The 21,153-nt window shown below is 42.6% G+C and overlaps 1 protein-coding gene across 5 annotated transcripts in view; it reads right to left on the bottom strand.

Annotated features, from left to right (window-relative positions):
- mrtfbb (myocardin related transcription factor Bb) overlaps nt 1-20,939 on the bottom strand; it is a 36,957-nt gene extending 16,018 nt beyond the window's left edge. For 3 of the 5 annotated variants that reach the window (XM_080776062.1, XM_080776066.1, XM_080776063.1), the window contains exons 1-4: nt 20,815-20,939; nt 19,867-20,000; nt 10,133-10,342; nt 1,271-1,336 (exon numbers count right to left, since the gene is read on the bottom strand). In XM_080776062.1, coding sequence (XP_080632188.1) covers nt 1,271-1,336; nt 10,133-10,295 — 229 coding nt within the window. In that variant the 5' untranslated portion in view covers nt 10,296-10,342; nt 19,867-20,000; nt 20,815-20,939. Of the gene's footprint in view, nt 1-1,270; nt 1,337-7,334; nt 7,529-10,132; nt 10,343-19,866; nt 20,001-20,814 lie in introns of those variants that run through there. The other 2 variants (XM_080776065.1, XM_080776064.1) reach the window with 2 other exon arrangements.
- Nucleotides 20,940-21,153: the final 214 nt, after the last annotated feature.

Here is a 21,153-nt window from a genome sequence, read left to right as displayed (position 1 = left end):
TAGCTGCGACTGCACTCTGATAGCCCAATGCTGGTGTGCCATTTGCTTATCTAACAGTCTAACTAAGTCATTCACTTTCCAAAGATCACAGAGGGGCTGTGGGAGAGCGTGGCTCGATTATAACATCAGCAGAGGATATATTTTATTCCACCCTCAGACGGTTCTCAAGATAGCAAGAAGCCAAATACGACCACAATAGCGGCCGTTATTCAACGAGGACGTTATTCTTTATAAACGCAGCGAATTTCCTTGGTCCCAAGTGCACAGAACAATTAATAATATTCATTTACAATCCAGAGGTGGACCTCCTGACGGTTCCCTCTGGTTACATTTGCACACTTGAGAGTGTGCAAATAAAGTTATAAGAAGTAATACTGTGTAACTAATACTGCATGTGTAACACTGAAATACAGCGTTTTTTTGTCGTTACAGCATCTGTTTATATAGCTAGTTTTTGCTACTGGCTTTGTTAGTTACTAAGTGTGTGTATAGTGTAGCAGACTCTCACAGCTAAAAATTGTATTTAGAAAAATGGTCAACACAACACAGTTATGTGACATGGTTATCGTGGAAGAATATGTCAGTGGATTTGTTTATTTATTTTTCTTCGACGGGTGGCTGGCATCTCCCTTAGAGATAGGGTGAGAAGTTCAGTCACACGAGAGAGACTCGGAGTAGAACCGCTGCTCCTTCGCCTGGAAAGGAGCCAGCTGAGGTGGTTCGGGCATCTGGTTAGGATGCCTCTCCTCGACACACGTCCCACTGGGAGGAGACCCCGGGGCAGACCAAGGACCACGTCCCACTGGGAGGAGACCCCGGGGCAGACCAAGGACCACGTCCCACTGGGAGGAGACCCCGGGGCAGACGAAGGCGCAGTCGGAGGAAACACATCGACTCACTGGCCTTGGAACGTCTCGGAATCCCCCAGGAGGAAGTCACTAATGTTGCTCTGGAGAGGGAAGTCTGAAGCACTCTGGTGGAGCTGTTGCCCCCGCGACCCGACTACGGATAAGTGGTTGAAGATGGATGGATGGATGGATTTAACTTTATTTAACTTTAAATGAACACCAAGGACTGTACTGTTAGCCCGGCTCAGAGTATATCATTGCTATCGGGAGGAAAACTCAAAAATAGCCGATCTATATATAGCTCACAACAACTATCGTCACTACTTTTGTGCGACACTCTAAAAAGTAGTTTTCTGCCTGACGGTGACAATAATATGGTGGGTGAGATAAATGGAGTGTGGTGCAGCGACGCCCATACTCACGTGGCATGATCCCTTGGTCCACAAGCTGCTCTCTGGTTCGCCTCTGCTGCAAGCGGAGCTGGAGCACTGTGAGAGACACGCACACACACAAACGCACACGCACACACACACACACACACACACACACACACGCACACACACACGCACACAGTCAGTGCTGAAACAGTCTTCACTATAATATAACAAAAGTTAATGATGTCTCCATCAACGCGATCTCCCAGTGGCGCGACAGGAAACCTTGCTCACTGCCACATCCAGTACATCCTATTCGCTTCCTGGATGGGTTTTAAACAAGGCGCTGTTAAGAAGCATATCGCCCATTTTTACAACTTTATACAACTTAATGTGACCGGCTGGCTGGAATACCAACGATAAGCCAATATCTACATGAGAGATGCAAATGCACACGGACCGGTGAGGGCAAACACAGTATAGCCTCTGCTGTTCCAACTTCAGATAGCAAAACAGGCAACCCTTTAACTGTCTAGCACTAGCACAGTATACAAAGTCAAATCCTTGGGACCTCCTCTGCACATTTCTGATACTATGTGCAAATAAACTAAACTAAACGCATACTGTAATTGTAAAATTGAACGTTGCTGGAGTTGGCGATGATGTGTTCCACGGATGGTGTTGGTTTTTTAAGTGCACTCTGATAAAAATGTAATTATTTTAAACTTTAGACTTCACCCATTTTAAAGTGAAAATATCTTCATATAATTGGTCCTCACTAATGCTCACGATACAAATTGACATTTTTGTCAATCTTTATCGTATTAAAATTCAACTCCATCTGTGACTCATAGGAGGGCTGTCGACACGTCAGAATCCCGCCCACAAGTGACATGTTTTTTTTTTTTTCAAACAAGATTTCTAAATTTAGATTTTATTAACGCGAGAACAATGGCTTCCATTATACGTAGCATGCTAGCTTTCCAGGAACAGAAAGCCTGCCGTTTCTATTATAGCTTGTGATTCCCCATCAATGATGTCACTGGTAGACGGATTTCTGAACTGTCCACAGCCCTCCTCTGAGACGCCGAGGGGGTAGACAAACATCGTACCACATTATAATGAGCAAATAATACGTGAGAACCAATTACATGAAGATAGGTTGAGAATTGGTGAAGTCATATACTTTAGGTCTCCCTTTGAACAGACACACGGCCAGTCGATACATCCCCATGGCGGCAGTCGCTCAAGGGTAGAGTGGCCGAAAAGGAACGTGAGGTTCCCAGTTCGATCCCGGGCTCCTCCAGAGTTAGGGTCGAAGTATCCTTGAGCAAGACTCTGAGGTTTCCTCTGACATCGGTGTATGAAGAATGCGTGTGTGAATGGCTAAATGTAATCGTGCTTTGGATAAAAGCGCTATATAAATGCACCATTTATTTCTGGCAGCATGGTGCGTGTTTCTTCGCTGAAAATCAGCTATTTTTGGCGAGTGATGTATAAAGTATAAGTCAGCCCCAGGTCTACTGACAGCCCAGAAGACCATGAGAGTCTTCAGTACAGAGGTGAAATATATCACGCGTTGTAGACAGTCCAACAACACACCTAGATCAAAGGGTTCGCAAACCTTTCAGGCCGCCCGCCGTGACCCCTCAAAATAATCATATTTGAAGTGAGGCATTACATTTAGTTTGACACTGATGAATATTGTGAAAACATCAGATTTACAAGCTCACAACGCCTATTCTCACAACGTTTGCCTCTTTCTCACATAATATTTGACTTGTTAAAAAGGTCTTGAAAGTCATTCAATTGTAACTTTAGAAATGTGAAGATACGTACCCTGTATGTATGCACTAAAATTCTTTGTTTATTGTTGAGTGAGAAAACAATGTTGCACATTAATCATCTGGGGAACCCCCAGAATAATTTTGGGACTCCCCTGAGTGTCCTGACTCCCAGTTTGGGAACCACTGACCTAGATGGCCTTTATGGTATTTTAAACACTTAAACCCATATGACCGGGGTCCCCCAGGGCTCTGTACTAGTTCCACTCCTTTTTTACACTCAACATGAAGTCTCTGCACCGAAACGGGGATTGCCCATAAATCCGACCTCCCCTTAGTCCGACCTACGTGGCCGGTTAAGACTGAGGTTTGGGTCAGCGACCTACGAGGCCGGTTAAGACTGAGGTTTGGGTCAGCGACCTACGTGGCCGGTTAAGACTGAGGTTTGGGTCAGCGACCTACGTGGCCGGTTAAGACTGAGGTTAGGGTCAGCGACCTACGTGGCCGGTTAAGACTTATGGGAGTATTGAGAGGTCGGAATAATGACATGGTACCGTTGAAACTAGCCAATCTACAAGCTCATGGCGCATTGCTACGCGTTGTGAGCCTGTAGGTCTGCTATTTTTGTCAAATCCCCCCCCGGAATAGGCATGCTATGGGGGGCCTTCATGTGGTTAATTAAACTGCTAAAGAAAGTGTGGACATGTTGTTTCAGCAGAATCACACACTGCCACACAAACAAAGAAAAGTCAAGCCGAAGGTGATGGGTGATGATGACAAACATGTGGCGGAGAACGTGGTGTGGTGTGAGGGAACATGAGGCCTGTGTGTGTGTAGGTCAGCCCCATGTTGTGTTCTTCAAGTGAAGCCTGCTTATAGCAAGCTGGCTCTGGACCAGTGTGGGAAAAGGACTCAAATGTTTTACTTAAGTAAAAGTATCAATACCGCAATGAAGAAATACTCGTTACATGACGGAATTAAAAATGTACTTGAGTAATATTTACCAAAAGAATATTGGTGTCAAACAAAATGTTTTGTAATAATAAACAAAATCTACAAAGTAACTAAAGTTTTCAGATAATTAGTGGAGTAGAAGTAAAAGTATAGAAATGTGGAAATACTTGTAAATACAGTACTTGGTCAAATGTACTTTGTTACTTTCCACCACTGCTCTGGACTCTGGAGGAACAGTGAACACACACACACACACACACACACACACACACACACATATGCAAAACACACAAATGTGTGCAACTGCAGTGCATGCACAGTCACACTCGCAAAAATAATGCGCGCATACACACAGTACACACACACACACACACACACACACACACACACACACACACACACACACACACACACACACACACACACACACACACACACACACACACACACACACACACACACACACACACACACACAGAGAGAGACCTGGCTGCAACTCTCCGGGGAAAAAGGCACTGCGTCTGATCAGGCCTGCGAGTGACTCACTCCAGCAAAAATAAACTGGGCAGCTGTGAGAACAAGGCCTGGGAACCATGAAATCTGGGGGCAGTTAGGGGGGGGGGGGGGGGTATGGGGTGGGCCGGGGTGTGGGGGGGGACGCAGAGAGGACATGCATGGGCTCCCACTGGTGGGCAAGAGAATGCGGACCCAAGGAGCTGAGACGCAGGGTGGGAGAGCCCAGTCTGCTCTCTCACAGCCTCCAAAGCATTAACTGGCCCTCAACTCTGGGGGCACAGAACCCCCCCCCCCCCCCCCCCCCCCCACTGTTTCCTATTAAACACATGTGTCCAGCAGGCCAGGAAGGGGGGGGGGGGGGGGGGGGGGGGGGGGGGGGGGGGGGGGGGGGGGGGGGGGGGGGGAAACTGGACAGCATATACGACAGATCATTCTTAAGAAGATTAATGATTAGGAGAAGAAGAAGAAAATATCGCCGTTTGGTTTCAATATTCCTATCCACATCAGATCATGACTCTGGAGGAATGTGTGTGCGCGAGGATTTATGAATACAATGCTGCGTATATCAATAGTCATCCATCAAGTGCATGCCTTCCGGCGTCAAAGTGCAGCGTAATGGAACGCGGGGTATGGCAGAACACTTCACGCCCGAGGTCCTTTTCTCCTCCGCCCGTACGGTACGTACAGTACGCTGGCTAGCTATAGGCTGATGTCAATCCTGTTGTTCCGGGTGACCCTTGGCTGACCCTCCCCTCTCCTCTGCGATGCACTCTCCTGCTCACCAGAGGAGCATAAACAGAGGTAGCATAAGGCTTTAGTGAACCCGAAATCCCTGTCTTCTGATGTAATCTCTAATCTCAGATCCACTCCTCTCGGCAAAATCATCTCAAGACTCGGATGGAGTTTTTCAACAAGCACTCGATAAAGATAAGAAAAATAAGAAATAAAGCTTTGTTATATGGACTTAGATTTCTTTGAGTTGTTTAAGAAACAGCCTGACATTAGTTTCTGTTGACATTAAGGTTATAAATAACAGAGTTTTTTTTTTTAATACAGCCTCTTTGTTCCAAGGGAAATGAGGCGACTCTGTACAGAGACACTGCAAACCTTGTCACGCTCAAGTCTATACAGGAGATAAGCTAAAGTATACCGTATATATGATTACATAACTGTTAGTATAGCATCATTTGCATGCATTTTACTATAAGATGGTACAAGCCATACACTGCAAACCACGACCGCTAATGGATAAACACATGAAATGTATTTTCTATAAAAGCCTTTTACTTTCATTTGCCAAACCTTTCAAATGAGCTCTGCATCCTTTTCAAACCACAAGTTAGCCAATGACGAGAGACAAATTACCACTTTTATAGAGCTAGTATGACGCGATCTTACTGTACCTGATGAAACTCTGTATTTATTTATATTAAGGGCCAATACAAGTGGTGTTGCCACGAGTATACTACAGTATGCACTTTTGCTGTAGTAGGAGCTAATGTGTTGGTTGAGTGGTACTCAACTGTTTCAGGCCGTGACCCCCAAAATAATCATATTTTTAATAAAGTAAAGCCTACTTTATAACAAACTGGGTAAATGCTAAATTAAAATTACCCTACTGTAATGCAGCCTTAAAAACCCACACTATCCCAAATACCAGATGATAGTTGCATAAATGCATAAATCCATATAGACATGGACACTGTATATTACTTGGATTGTTATTTAAAAGGCACAGTAGAAGCAACCTATATAGACAGCTCTGTTGAGAACCGGGCAGACTTCTTAATTCTTAATTTAATTATACTCGGGTGTAGCACATCAAAAATAGCAGAGGTTGAGACTGAGCTTGGAGATCAGCTATTTTCGGCACACGAAAACAAGGCATAAATCAGGCTTGATGAGATGAAGTGTCGGGTGATGCAAGTCAAAGTCATCAGGAAGTACCGTAGGAAGAAAATACAAATCTTGACCTGGATTATATTATATATATTGTTTTATTTGACTCGACTCGATGTTTGTATGTCAATACGTTGTGCTTACAGAGACTAAGTCATGCTTACATTACGAGGCAGCGAACCCTAATCAATCAACAGAGCACTATTATAAACACGGCTTATCGCCGCTGTCCGGCGGCAACCTCTTATCTCCATATTCTAACTTTTTTTATTTCGCGAATCAACGAGCTACTCCATCATGCTACGACGGAACACAAAAGCATCAAAAGTAGCAGATCCACACGTTTCGAGCTTGTGGATCTGCTGCTTTTGCCATTTTCGAACGTGAATCCTGAAAAGTGCAACAGTTTGGGACATAAGAGGTTCCCACCCCGGCCGACACAGACGTCATACTCATACAGTCACACACTCAAGAATATCCTACTCCAACATCTAGCATGATCCATCTCTCCTACTCCAACATCTAGCATGATCTATCTCTCCCCCTTCTCTCCTATACTCCAACATCTAGCAGCATCTATCTCTCCCCATTCTCTCTCAGACAACTTTAGTTTAGCATCCATCAGCTAACAGCAGCTTCTTGTCCTGTATACGTATACGCGATGCACACACAAATCACTCCGATGAGCTTTCATCATGAACCCTAGTCTGGTTTCCTATGGTGTTCAGGGGGCTCAGGCTACTAAAGCCTATCATTTTATTTTTTCTAAAACTTTATACTGTGATGTTTTTTAATTCGAAATAACTGAAACATTTGAATACACACAGAGAATGTGTCTAGGAGTAAAGGAGAGAGAGAGATAAAGAGAGAGAAGATTAAGAAAAGAAGACAGATGAGAGGAGAGGAGAGGAGAGGAGAGGAGAGGAGAGGAGAGGAGAAAGCATCTGATTGTAATTTACCCCTACAGATGGCGGGGGCCTCCTCCACGTCAAGGCAGGCCATAGAGGACAGCGGTGGCTTTCTCCGTGGCCAGGTCTGCAGTCCCATGGGTTGAGGATAAGGTCGGTGGAGAACGAACCGTTTACACAGGAGTTGAGTTGAGTTGGGGAGAGAGAGAGACGAAAAGCTCCGCGCTGCTATACGAGCAGCACGCCGACAGCTGCTTTCTGAGAGTGGAGCCAGCGTGGTTCCGCCCCTCTTCCTCTCTGACTGTCTGCTGGAGAAAGTGTGTGTCTGTGTGTGTGTGTGTGTGTGTGTGTGTGTGTGTGTGTGTGTGTGTGTGTGTGTGTGTACACACAGTGTGCTCACTCTCAGCCAGTGAGCGTCAGGAAGAGGAGGAGGAGGAGGAGGGAACACAGGTCTGACTGCTGCCCTCGTTAACCCTTGCCAGTTCCCTGCACTCTGCTGTCTGAACACTCGGCTGGCCAGGCGGGCCAATAAACGCAACAATCTAAACATTGGGGGCATTTTCATCAATGCCCCTCCCCTCACAAAACTGACCAACCGTGTTGTTCGGTCGGACAACTCACCAATAGATTGAGACCAATGATATTGATATTGATATAGTGATTCTGGCGTAGCATACAGGCTCTGCTAATACATTACTCCCTGCTCAGCAGAAAGCATTTAAGAGCAGGGAGATATACATCTATAACAACACTATAAGAAAGCAGAGCCTGGCGGTGCTGGGGTGGTGGTCAGGTGGGCGCAAACAAAGCAGGAGTTCCACCACGCCTCAAGCCTGTGGTAGGCTGATCTGGTGCATCTCAGAGGCAGGACAGGTAGCAGGAGGAAGGAAGGCACTGGAGCAACTTGGACAGTTTAAGCCCTTTTGAATTCACAGGGTGCAAGGAAACGTCAAGTGTCACAATTAAAAAGGGCTTAAACTGTAGTGCCTTCCTTCCTCAAAGCACATATAACAGACAGTGACAATACGACAGGAGGAAGTGCGATGAATCAGGTGAGCTCAAGTAGACTGCCAATTGATCAGCTGCCTGTCTGACACGTCACACAGACTACGTCTCCCACACAGAGCTGCACATGATGCGTGTGAACCTCTGGAGAATATCTGCCTGAACTAGTCTCGCAGGCTAGGCATCATTTTCATTCTGCACGTGATTTCTTTGGTCAGAAATATTGCAATCGGTCTGAGCCGCTGGTGTATTGGTCTGAGCGCCTATGGCATATAGGCTGCAAATGCGTGTTATATATACTGTGTATATATATATATATATATATATATTGCAACCAGCTGTTCCAGGTCATTGTGTGAAAAGCTACATGAGAAAGAAGGCGAGTGAGTTTTTGTTTGTATTCTTCTCTGAAATGTTGTGTCACTACTAGTATAATGCAAAACAAACACACTGTCTGTCCCCTGCTGGGTCACCAAATATTTATCTCTGTGTCACATTTTGGTGATAAACTGGATATAGTTCTTGTGTTGTGATTTTTAGTTTCATCTTTCATTCAGCGATATAATGCCATTTTGATTCACTGCAGTCCGTGTCGAATCTTCATTCCGATCTTATCCGTTGTTGTCTTTATTTGCAAAAGAAACCCCAAACATATTTGTAAGTAATATTTACTCAGAAGAGGCCCTGTTTAATGTCAAGTTTGATAAAAAAGAAAGACAGAAAACTGGGTTCAAAAGAAATGTGAAGGAGGGCCCGAGATGAGCGAAGACAGAGCCTCATATGAAAGACTTTACGGTTAGTAGTAGATACAATAGTTGCTCAACAATACCATTCATCACTAGATGGGAAATGAGCTAAAAGGAAATGACTCTAATTGTAATAAATACCAGGTGTTTCAGTGGTCCAGGAACCCTGCGTTAAACAGAACAATGTTCCTATAAAGAGCAGGTGTTCAATCCCTTAGTATAGCTCTTGACCAGATGAAGCCATGACAAAGATTATTACGCTCTTCAATCGGTCTGCTGTCAAACTTACGTATGTATGACTTTGTCTGTTAACAAAATAGATTCAAAACATGGGAGCATTTAGATTTGAATCGAAAACGGACTTAATAAGCATCAGTGTTACATATTGTGAAATTGAGGATTATACACACGTTTAAAATATCCTCACTGAAATAAATAAATACATAGAAATATGGGATTCGATCATCGTCGTCGATGCTTGCATTTAGCATCAGCAAGCCACTCAGAACAGCACTGATCTCCTACTGTACATAGTACAGTATGTCCCCATGTTACCGGTTGCTCCATTTGGGGATTAGGCAAAATGTTGTTGTGCCTCATTGTTGGTGAATGCCAGCCTGCCTACCAGATGTGTACAAAGTGCAGCCCATTATTAAGACTGATATGCCCGGGGAGCAATTCCTGACTGGAATCTGGCAAGCTCTGTGATCATGACACTCAATTGGCAATAACAACCACGTTTCTTCGTCTTCGGAAAGGACCATGTCAAAGCAGCATAAGTCACAAGTCTTTCAAAAATACTGTACATAACTACATATCCGTCAGAATTATTTAAAGGCCTATATTGGAGAACAGCTTATACGTAGGTAGCCTAAATAAACCAGTTTCCCAAGAACCTGGTTTGATTTAAACTATTTGAACTATGTGAAGATGTATTGTATAGGCTTCCCGACGCAATTCCGATGTAATTCCTCACTTCTCTCCTCTAACTAATTGGAGGAAAGAGCTTGTTTTCCCATTGTCTTAAATTGCTCTTAAATGGATGCTGGATGGATGAATACTTGGGGGTTTGGGTCACTGTAGAGGTCCAGTACTCACCGTTCTTGCGCTCCGTGAGGGCCACAGGACTTGGGCTGTGCTGCTGCTGCAGAGACAGTTCCTCCAGGTCGTGAGTTACTGCCTCGCTGCACGGGCTGGGGCTGGGCTCTCCTCCCGTCACCTCGGGATCCCCGTCCACAGACAGACTTCCCTGAGACCCCATCACGGGTCGTTCTGGAGGTCTTCCCAGACTCCGGTGAAGCACGGCACCTGAGGGACCAATGCAGGGGTTGGGATTTTTAGGGAGAGGACAGAAATCAATATCAGTTTTTTATATAAATGTAATAATAATTTGATTATTATTTTTTATTACAGAATCATTTTGCAGCACATTGGTTCAAAGGCCTAGAAGAGTTTGAGAACTCTTTCTGACGCATATTACAGACATACTGTATTGGCATTTGGCACCAAAAGTAGCATCTGACACGCCTATTCATAACGTTGCTTTGAGTTTGAAGTACATGAACATGAACTTTGATTAGAATTAAAAATGAATTGCTATCTTCCTGTGTTTAACCTTTAGTGTTACAGTACTTTACTGCTTGACTTCAAAATTATTGAAACTTAAGAAATTCTTAAAAGAATGTATGAAGTACCTTCTTCTTTCCATGAGCCAGACAAATGTGATCTTATTTCACAACAAGATATGTATCCTACTCTTCCAAATAGTTTGGGCGTTGTGTAACTTTCCTATTAACCTCCCAAAGGAGTTTTTTGTCATGCTATTTGTTTTGGCGCATGGTTGACTCTACAAATTACATTACATAGCATCATTATTGATTCCCATGCCTTTTCTTTATGAGAAAAATCTTTTTTTTTAAAGAAATAATAGGAGGAATTTGTTCTTCCTGGTTGTGAATCCTCACTGCACCCTTATTTTTCAATTAATGTACACACACAGCCGGGACAGACAAACATTCTTGTTAACACAACTCCCCCAAAGACTGGCTTGGGCGCACATGGAGATGTTTCCTTTGAAAATGGCTCAACAAACACTGTTATTACACATTACACAATGATGCATAATGTTCTTATCCAAATATTTGTGTCAGACACAAACTAAACATCACATACATCATGTGTATCATGTATATAATATAATATTAAGTGTAGGCTACTCTTATAATAAATACGGTATAATAACGTCCTAGAGCTTACAGCAAATGATTTTACGATGACGAGGTTTAGGCTATTTTCAGATCGTGACATATTTCTGTTTTACAAAGCCAGGAATTTCCTAAATACAGATACAGTAGATGTGTAACCAAAGCAGCTCGTGTGGGAAAACTATGTACACAGTAAGCCTTATGGCTCAACTAATGACTGTTCTATCTGCTAGATGAAATTCCTTGAGCCTTATTTTCACAATTTCTTTGTGGGCCACCCTCCCAAAAAATACACCCAACTGCATTACATGAAGCGGGGATGTTTAAACGATGAATACTGGCGCGCTATCTCATCTCACATCTTCCTGTATAAAAACATAAGTAGTGAACAGTGAGTGGTGTAACAGAGAACAACGTGAATCAATAACCTGAAATGAGGAAGATTGAAATCAAATTAGGGGTGAATTCCAAGCGGGAATTCAAGCACATGTCCTGTTAATGCGTTGTCTAAAGCAACCATGCAGCCAAGGCCATTTGTAACTTGACCCCATTTGAATCCCATCCAAGACCAGCTTTCAAAGCACGGTTCATCTTCAATCCATAATCCAATTCCAAATGCTCCTTAGTTTACACTGATAGACACTTCCAGTATGGCCCATTAATACCACTGTCCTGGAAGAATACTGTATTTCTGACTGGCAGGGGAATGTCCACTTTTTCTTAAAGATGGAGTGCCATGATTTTTTCCCCAGTTTTTCATGTGTTTATGAGGCGACAGTACTTCATTAGAACCCTTGGTGTGGTTGTTTCTTCCTGGAGGCTGAAACCTTCACCTTTATAAAGCACATTTAAAAACTATTTCCATTGTACCAAAGTGCTGTATAGACATTTCATCAACATGACAGATACAGTAGTGAGAATACAGCAAATAACCGACAATAAAAGCACAATTATAAGCAAACTAAGGTTATCATAAAAATCTAATGATATACTGGTTTAAAAACAAGAACAAAGTCACAGGCAATCAAATGCTTGGGAGTAAAACAGGGTTTTAAGTCTGGATTTAAAAAGGTCAATGGAGGGGGAGGTTCTGATGGAGTAGCTAGGGATGGTGTTCTACAGCCTGGGGGCTGCAACCGAGAAGGCATGGTCGCCTCTAAGCCTCAACTTGGATGTCGGGAAATCTAGAAGCTCAAGGTCCGTGGATCTGAGCTGCCTAGTGGTGGAGGGGTATTTTACCAGGTCTGTGATGTAGGCAGGGGCTAGGCCATTCAGAGCTTTATAAACAAATAAAAGAGACTTAAAATGAATTCTGAATTTCACTGGTATGGTTTAATTTTGACTATGGAGCGGAGGTGGAAGGAGCTTGATTTCACAACTGCGTTTACCTGTCTATCGAATTAAAGTTTGGAGTAAAAAAGCACACCCAGGTTTTTGGCGTGGGGTTTGACCAGGTAAGACAGGTTGTCTAGGTCCTTCTGGATCTTGACAGTCAACGTGCCAATGAAAAAAACAGTGACATATAGTGACATCACAATATCATCCCCTCCCCTAGTAACCTCTCTCCCTTTATCATACAACACAACAGCTGTGGGTGTGGCTTCAGTTCAGGTGGATCACCATTCACCACCCATCACCACCCAACAGTCTGTCCACATATAAATTACATTTTAACAAATAGTGTACACTTTTTTGAAAAATGTCTTCCTCCTTATATAAAAATAATAATACCTGATGATCATGTTTTATGTTGGAAAAAAATCATGGCACTCCATCTTTAAGGCACTGCCTTGACAACTGGAGATTTACAATTCATAAGATCGGGGTTACACATCAACCAAAAGACAGAATAGCCAAGTTATAATCTATTATTGTTAAAGCTAAAAGAGGTTTAAAAAAATATATTTTTTCTGAGGTAAAACCCACACGTCTTTTTCTTAAAGAGTAGTCTTACAACATCAAAGCATTTTTTAAAACATTCCATCTCAGGTGTCTGTAAAAAGAAAACAGTAGTAGCATATTTAGAGTTATGCTGAATTATTCTCCAGTTACAGTGCACCGCTCACAGCAAGTCGAGAGATCCAACTATGTTTTGCAGCTAATACGGCCACTTTAGATTCCACAACAGAAGAACGACACCAGCAAAGGCAGCTAACAATACTAGAAAAACAACCCTTGAGCTAGTTTAAAACGACCACTTATAGGCTACGAGAAAAACCTTTAGACATAATCCCCTGACCTTCTCTAATGCTGAACACACGTGACGTGACCAAGTTCAGATGCACTTCGTGGGTGTTATCGAAACGAAAGGTCCTCCTGGCTCACCTTGGCATTTGCAGCGAAACCCAGAGACTGTGGGTGAATTTGAATCCTGGTGCGGCGGCTCAGAATGAGGCTCACGGCACGCACGCATGTTTGAAATCTGGTCTCGGGCATGCATGCAGGCACATACTTCTCAGTCCACATGTCAAACTACTATCATGTCAAACTAAGCGAAAGTTATTATTTGTCTCTGAAACTGCCAGGCATGTGCTGCCTTTTTCAAAAGGCCCTGCAGGGTGATCTATTGCAGGTTTACAAAAGACACATTTTCTTTCTTTTTCCCTTTCTTGTGGTGCTTTTATCTTCATGGCTTCACCAGCAAATGTAGCAGGTTTGTTGTATCTGGCCCTATTAAAGTACATCCAAAGACATTCTGGAGGCACAGTCAGGGAGTCTGTTAAAAGGAAGATATTTCTAGTGATGGATCACTGTAGGGAAATTACTTCTCTGCATTTAACCCTGCATCCTATTAGGAGCTGTACTGTGCAGCCCCAGAGGGGGAAATCAGGGATTGACAGACACCTGAACACGCAACTGTCCTGGGGAAGCCACCAGGGATCAAACTAGGGACCATCTGGTGTTTTTGGGGGTCCTTGACATGACAACGTTCGAGAACCACCGACATAGGTTTTTCAGAAAACTGTTATAGGATTTAGAAGGCATTTGTAGAATCGACCACAGGTCTTTAATGGTTTTAAACCATTATCCTGATTGGCGGCCTAGCTGTCCTCACTCCTTCCAACAAAATCCTTATTAAGATGTGGGGTATGTGCGTCATTCACATACTAATACAAACTAGTATTGAGTATCGTTTTTGATGGTATCAGAAAGACTGATGTGTCAGAGGTGTGATTCTCACAGAGGAGTGACCCAAACAAACACCCTGTGCTATCACGTCCCATGAACACTCCTAGGCAGTCCAACAATGCACTGCAGATGGTGGGAAAGCCAGAGGGAAATCCCTGTAGGCCTGAGTTCACTTTGAAGCCACGCTAAACATGCAGCTGCCAAGAGAGGCTGAAAAGCCATGCCTTTGGCATCATCATCATCATTATCAACAACACACACAAACACACACACACACACACACACACACACACACACACACAAATATATGCACACGTGCGCATGTCTGTGACGGCGCAAAATAACATGCGTGCACACATGTACATAAATGTGCACGCTTACATACTGTATGTGCATAGTTGCATACCCGTGATTGCATTGTGTTTGCTATCTTAGATTAGCTGTAACATGAGCTGGGAAATCATGGTACATCGTGTGGCAGCTGTTTTACAGGGTCATGAAGATAACACACACATGGACTAACAGCAGTGGTCCGGGAACCACCAGAGGTCCTGGAAGGGGTTCCAGGTGGTCCCCAGCTAAATGATGGAAAGTTCTTAACCAACCATTGGACCCTTATAGATCTATAACTCTTGAGAGTGTAAATCTCCCAAGAGTTAAATTATTGTTGAAGAAGTCTGTTCTCTCTCCTAATGGGACCAGCATCAATACAGCATGGAATTGTGGACAAAATATTTATCCAATGATAACAAAATATTCTTTATGGTCTTGGGTCTGAGAGGCTACATGTCATCAAATGGTGGTCCGTGGCTCAGATGCAGAATAAATAATGAAAACCACTGACTTACAGTAACAGCTCAACCCATTGTCACCGCCGGCCGGGGTTGGAACTGAGACATTCACTGTGAAAGGCTATTTATATTTTCCAGAAGACACAATTTTTTTTTAATTTGGCATTTTTCTTTTACAAGTACGCCTTATTTAAACACCAGACGGCATTACCATCATGGCAAGTCAGACAAGCATTTACCTGTAAACAATTAGTGGCTTTGCAGCTAAAGCACATAAATCCATACAATTACAAGTCTTGAAATTTGACTAAAAACTATGACCATTGCAAATTGACATGGAATTCAAATGGCCATCAGTCAAGACGATGGACTGATAATCCACAATAAGTAACTGCACGATGACTAAATTGGCAATAAAACAGCTAAATGTTTGAAGGAATGTGCAAAATGCAACCGAGAGTTGTCTCATTGCGAAGGCACACTAATTACATGTGACAGTGTGATGAGTATAAAGCCACAGAATGGAACTTGTGGATGATTTCTCTGCTGTTTGTCAATTTCTGTACAATTTTTAAGATTCCAGCATGATCAATCCCAGAACTACAAAAGAGAAGAACACTGAGGGATTTAGTGGGTGACACAGTCACCTAATATTTGGCTGGAAATAATTGCTTTAAAACAACCGTTCATTTCTGGTAAGACTGGTTTAAATTACATTTTTGTATATGCCATGATATTCAGGTTGATAACTGTTATCGGAAATAAATACAATAATACAAGTGATATGGCCATTGCAGTGGAGACTGTGTTATCTCTTCCAAGGAGACTGTTGCTGTTGTTATAACCTCAGTGCTGTAAGTTTACATTCATTTTCGAGGTCCTGTCATATGCTAGGTGACAAGAAATAAACAGAAAGCCACACTGTGATGACAGCTACTCTCAGTTTCTAATTTGGCTTGGCCATCTAATCCACTGCATACACAAACTCTACCATTACACACTGTGTTTAGCCAAGGCTATGTATGTGGGAAACAGTGGTGGGAAGTACTTTTACTTAAGTACTGTACTTAAGTACAATTTTGAGGTATTTGTACTTTATATATATTTGTACAATTTCCATTACTTCTCAGAGACAAAATGTGTACTGTCTTTTACTACCCTACAATTATTTGAAAACTGTAGTTACTAGTTACTTTGGAGATTTTAATTTTGATTAGAAAACATACATTAACCATTTCAACCCTATACATTTCGGCCATATGAAAATAGCCGATCTGCTATTTTCAATAGATTTGTACACATTTTGATGCCGATACTTTTGTACTTTTACTCAAGTACATTTTACAGTAGTTAAAAATGTCAGTATTGGCACTTTTACTTAAGTAAAACAATTGAGTACTTTTTCCACCACTGGTGGGACACAGCAGAGAAAGATGAGGATTGCTCTGGCTGTTAGTGCTACTATGCGTTTTCTTTTCTTCTTGTAGAAAAGAGACCGGTTGGTTGTAAGCTGTGCAATTTGCTAAGAGAGACCCACAGAGTAAAAGAAAAGTGGGAAGGCCAAAACAGACCTGGAGAAGATCAGTGGAGAGTGAGACGACCGGACTATCGTGGGCCCAGCTGAAGAAAACTGCTCAAAACAGAGTCCGATGGCAGGGTGTGATTGTGGCCCTATGCTCCACCTAGGAGCCTACAGGAATAAATCAAAGTAAGTCAAAGTAAGAGAGACCCTATACGAGTGTGCTGTCTGTGTGTGGAACAGTAAGAGAGACCCTATACGAGTGTGCTGTCTGTGTGTGGAACAATCTTCTAAAACTTGATCTCCCTTCTTCCCTTTCTTTGTTTCTTGGAAAAAATAACACGATGGGAACTACAGTATATGCACAAAAATGAATTTAACACACTTTTTTTTACTGTGACGTGACAATAAGGATGTTTCAGATTCAGATTCTATTGGTATGTGGATAAGCTGTATCTGTTCATCATGAAGCAATGCAGGTATTATACAGGTATATTGCTTATATCATGAGGGTCAACCCTCAACTAGTCTCTCGAGACAGACTGTTGAATAACGACACTCATATTAAAAGGAAAAGAGGGTGCCGTTTTTCCTTATTTTTTTGATGATGGGTTCTCAGATTGAGCCTCAACAAACAGTGTCATATACCAGTAGCTTAGTGTAAGTTAAATGTACCACATCTCCTCGGTGTGGAGAGAAAAGAGCAACAACAAACAGCGAGCGATTAACAGTCAATATGGGACACAACAACAATGGAGGATGACGAGGAGATAAATTCGGTGGAAAGAAATCTCAGCCACAATAAACACTGATTACCTCACCGCCATGAGGCCAGCAGAGGTTATAGTTACTAGTATGCAGCTAAAAATAGCCAATATTATGAGCCAGGAACAGCATCTGGGAAGTGGGGGGTGGGTGGTGGGGGGCTCGGGGGGATAATAGTCACCTCAATCTGGACTCCACATAAGCAAACTGTTGTACTTGTCTTTAAATACATGCTATATAGGCAGCGTTAACGCCTTCACACACACTCCCCCTCGCTGAAATTCCCTGATTTCAACGACCATAACTTTCCCATAACTCTTAATACGAGTCGCGAGTGGCACGCCAGGCCGTTACTATAAACTACTCTCCACTGCTTACATCTTGTTCTCTTGTCTCTGCTGCTGCTGCTGCTGCTGCATGGCAGGGCCAGCATATGGACTCAGCTTGGCAGGGGGTGAGTGGAGTGGATGAGGGGCGGCTGGCTAGACCACAGAATCGGACAGAAATAACTTTCTTGCTTGCTCATTGGCACGCTGCTGCTATAGGAAACTGACTATAGGTCTGCATGGGAGCCAGAGGGAGTATCTGTTTTTGTCTAGTATCACAGAGAATGGTGGAGCGAGAGCGGCGAACACAGAGATACTGTAGTTCTTTTCTCTGTGAATAGCAGACCTACAAGCTCGTAGCGCGCCACTGTAGATCTGCTATTGTTCAATAGCTAAAGCATATTAACATGATGCTAACACCAAAAGGGGTTCCCACCCAAAATGGGTGACGAAAGTCTGCACACTGTTTTTTCATCCACTGACAGTTTATTATTAACTATGATCAACGTTTTGATCCTATAAAGGATCTTCATCAGAACTAAAATGGAACCGTATTTTGTTCAAGCAATCATGTAGTAATGATAATAATAACCAATCAAAACATTGGTCAAATATACAGTAAATATAACTTAGTGCCTGAACGATTTATCATTTGGCTGATTATTGGCATATCACACGCACGCACGCACGCACTCACACACACACACACACACACACACACACACACACACACACACACACACACACACACACACACACACACACAGTAAGTAAAGCCTACATATACATGGACCATCCATTTTTGGCCTTTCCTATATTATAGTTTTAGTGGCCTACTAACTACATAATGGTTTTGAGTGTCCCCAGAAAAGGATTTAGGGAAAACATTTGTGTTCACTGCAATAACAGGTAACAACAACACTGTAACCACACACACACACACACACACACACACACACACACACACACACACACACACACACACACACACACACACACACACACACACACACACACACACACACACACACACACACACACACACACACACACACACACACACACACACACACACACACACACACACACACACACACACAGTTACCACAGCCTCTCTGTCCTCAAGACGGACGGATATGAGAGTGGGCAGAGAAAACACATCAGTCTGAACCACAAGGGAGCCATCAAGCTCATTCGCTATAGTCTGCAACATGCCCAGACTCTGTGGGTTATCCACCAATACAAGCAGTGCTGCAGTCTCTAGAAAGACCACCTCAATCTCTCTAAAAAAAACAATGTATATTGAATACGGTGGTGGGAAAAGTACTCCTATTTTTTGTAATTTTAGTTGGTATTAATTACCTAACCAATACGAATATGTTCGTACTTGTGTACTCTCAGGATTTTGTGTAAAATGTTCTCTTCCAAGAGCTTATTAAGCGGAGACACATTTCTTCAGTCGGGCATTAAAGCAAAAACACGGGATCCCGCATTCTTGGCAAAGATTGTGTTAACTTGGATATCAATAATGACAATTTGAATGAGAACTACATTAAGCCATTAAGACCTGGAACGTTTCACCTCAGCTTTTAACCACTTTAACAATTATTGTATACTTCAGCTGTTGAAAAATAGCAGACCATACAAGCTCATACATAGATCTACTATTTTTGAGACATCGTGAAAATGTGTCCAAATCTTTGAATTTACCTACTGTGCCGAATATACAGTAAGACGACTCTGATTATAAGACGACCACCATTTTTCAAGTTTCATTTGTGGAAAAATAACATTGAATGTCAAATAGTCTAGTCCCCGATTATACTACGACCCTGTTTTTGAGGATATTTCCATTGGAAAGAAAAAACGTAGTCTTACAAACATTTGTAACTCAAATCTTTGCTTCTGGAGGATCCTTGGAACAAAATATCTTTAGATGGGGGTCGGCGGCCAAATATATATAATTTGGGGTACCACTGACAGAGTACTGTACCACTGACAGAAAATTAGAAACATAGGATTTTCAGAAAATTGTCAGGATTTAGATGGCATTTTGTAGAATCGGGTGCTCAATGGATTAAATAGCCTAGCCCAATACCTCTGGTTTTTGACTTCCTCTATTCATCCACTGTCATGTCCCAGGAGTGGCCTTCCTGCGTCCGACCATGGGAAACAGTGGAGTTTTTTAGGCTGATTGCAGACGTTTCCTTCCTCCATCAGTCACAGCAGTGCCTGTAATGGATACAGTATTTACTCAGGCCCGAAGCAACTGAACTCTAAATCCCACACCCACATTGGATGTGCATCATAAGGCCACCGCGGTCAAAAGGTTCCTGGGAGAGTACTTAATCCGGATTACATAATATTCCCTCGCAAAAGAAAAGACACACGATACAATAAATTACTCTGATAGGACTGAGTTAGAATATATAGCAGTGTATATATTATACCGGTATATATACACACACACATGTATATGTATATATATTATATACACACACACACACACACACACACACACACACACACACACACACACACACACACAGTATATATATATTTTAAATACCCACACATTCAGAAGCCGACCGCAGAATTGTATTTAAATTTATAATTGTTTGTTTGCATGTTAATGTACACACACACACACACACACACACACACACACACACACATTCCCTCTCACTCTCTCTCTCCCTGCACTCACACACACACGCGCACGCGCACGCACACGCGCGCACACACACACACACACACACACACACACACACATTACTTTGCAATGACTTAAAATAAAGAATGTTATTTCTCAAACATAATGTATAGGCCTACAAAATATAAATAATGTGCAAACAGCAAACTGATTTCATGCAAAACTGTAACATGAACCGTGCAGGCACAACCGTACACGCCATGGTTCACTCATTTTACTGAGAAATGTCGCGACGCTGTCGGACAATACCAAATACGACATCACGTTCAATACTCTTTTAAGTAACCGGCAGTATATGAAAATAAATTACTGTAGTTTTTTGACAAGTCTTACCGTTAGTCTACTACTCCATTGTTGATAAACATAATTGAAAGCAGCTGTCGTCACTGCAGGCTGCACGCTTGTCTTCATAAACTAATTAATTGACAAACAAACAAACTCGTTCCCAGCTGGAAGTGTTATTGAGTTATATTGGTGTTGGGAAAAGATGGCTGCTTACTGGCTGCAGGCTGAGGATGGAATGATGTCATTAAATTAACCCTCCATGTACTGTTTTGGCAGACAAATATAAATAAATTGAAGTAAGGGGGCTGTTGGGCAGTGGTGGAAAAAGTAAGGCTACTCACATGTTTTACCTAAGTAAAAGTATCAATACTGCATTATTTGACATAC

This window comes from Protomyctophum bolini (genome assembly GCF_963924005.1).
Source record: "Protomyctophum bolini genome assembly, chromosome: 11".
Taxonomy (NCBI): domain Eukaryota; kingdom Metazoa; phylum Chordata; class Actinopteri; order Myctophiformes; family Myctophidae; genus Protomyctophum; species Protomyctophum bolini.
Note: the sequence above shows the minus strand (reverse complement) of the source record. Positions and strands in the feature narration are given on the sequence as shown.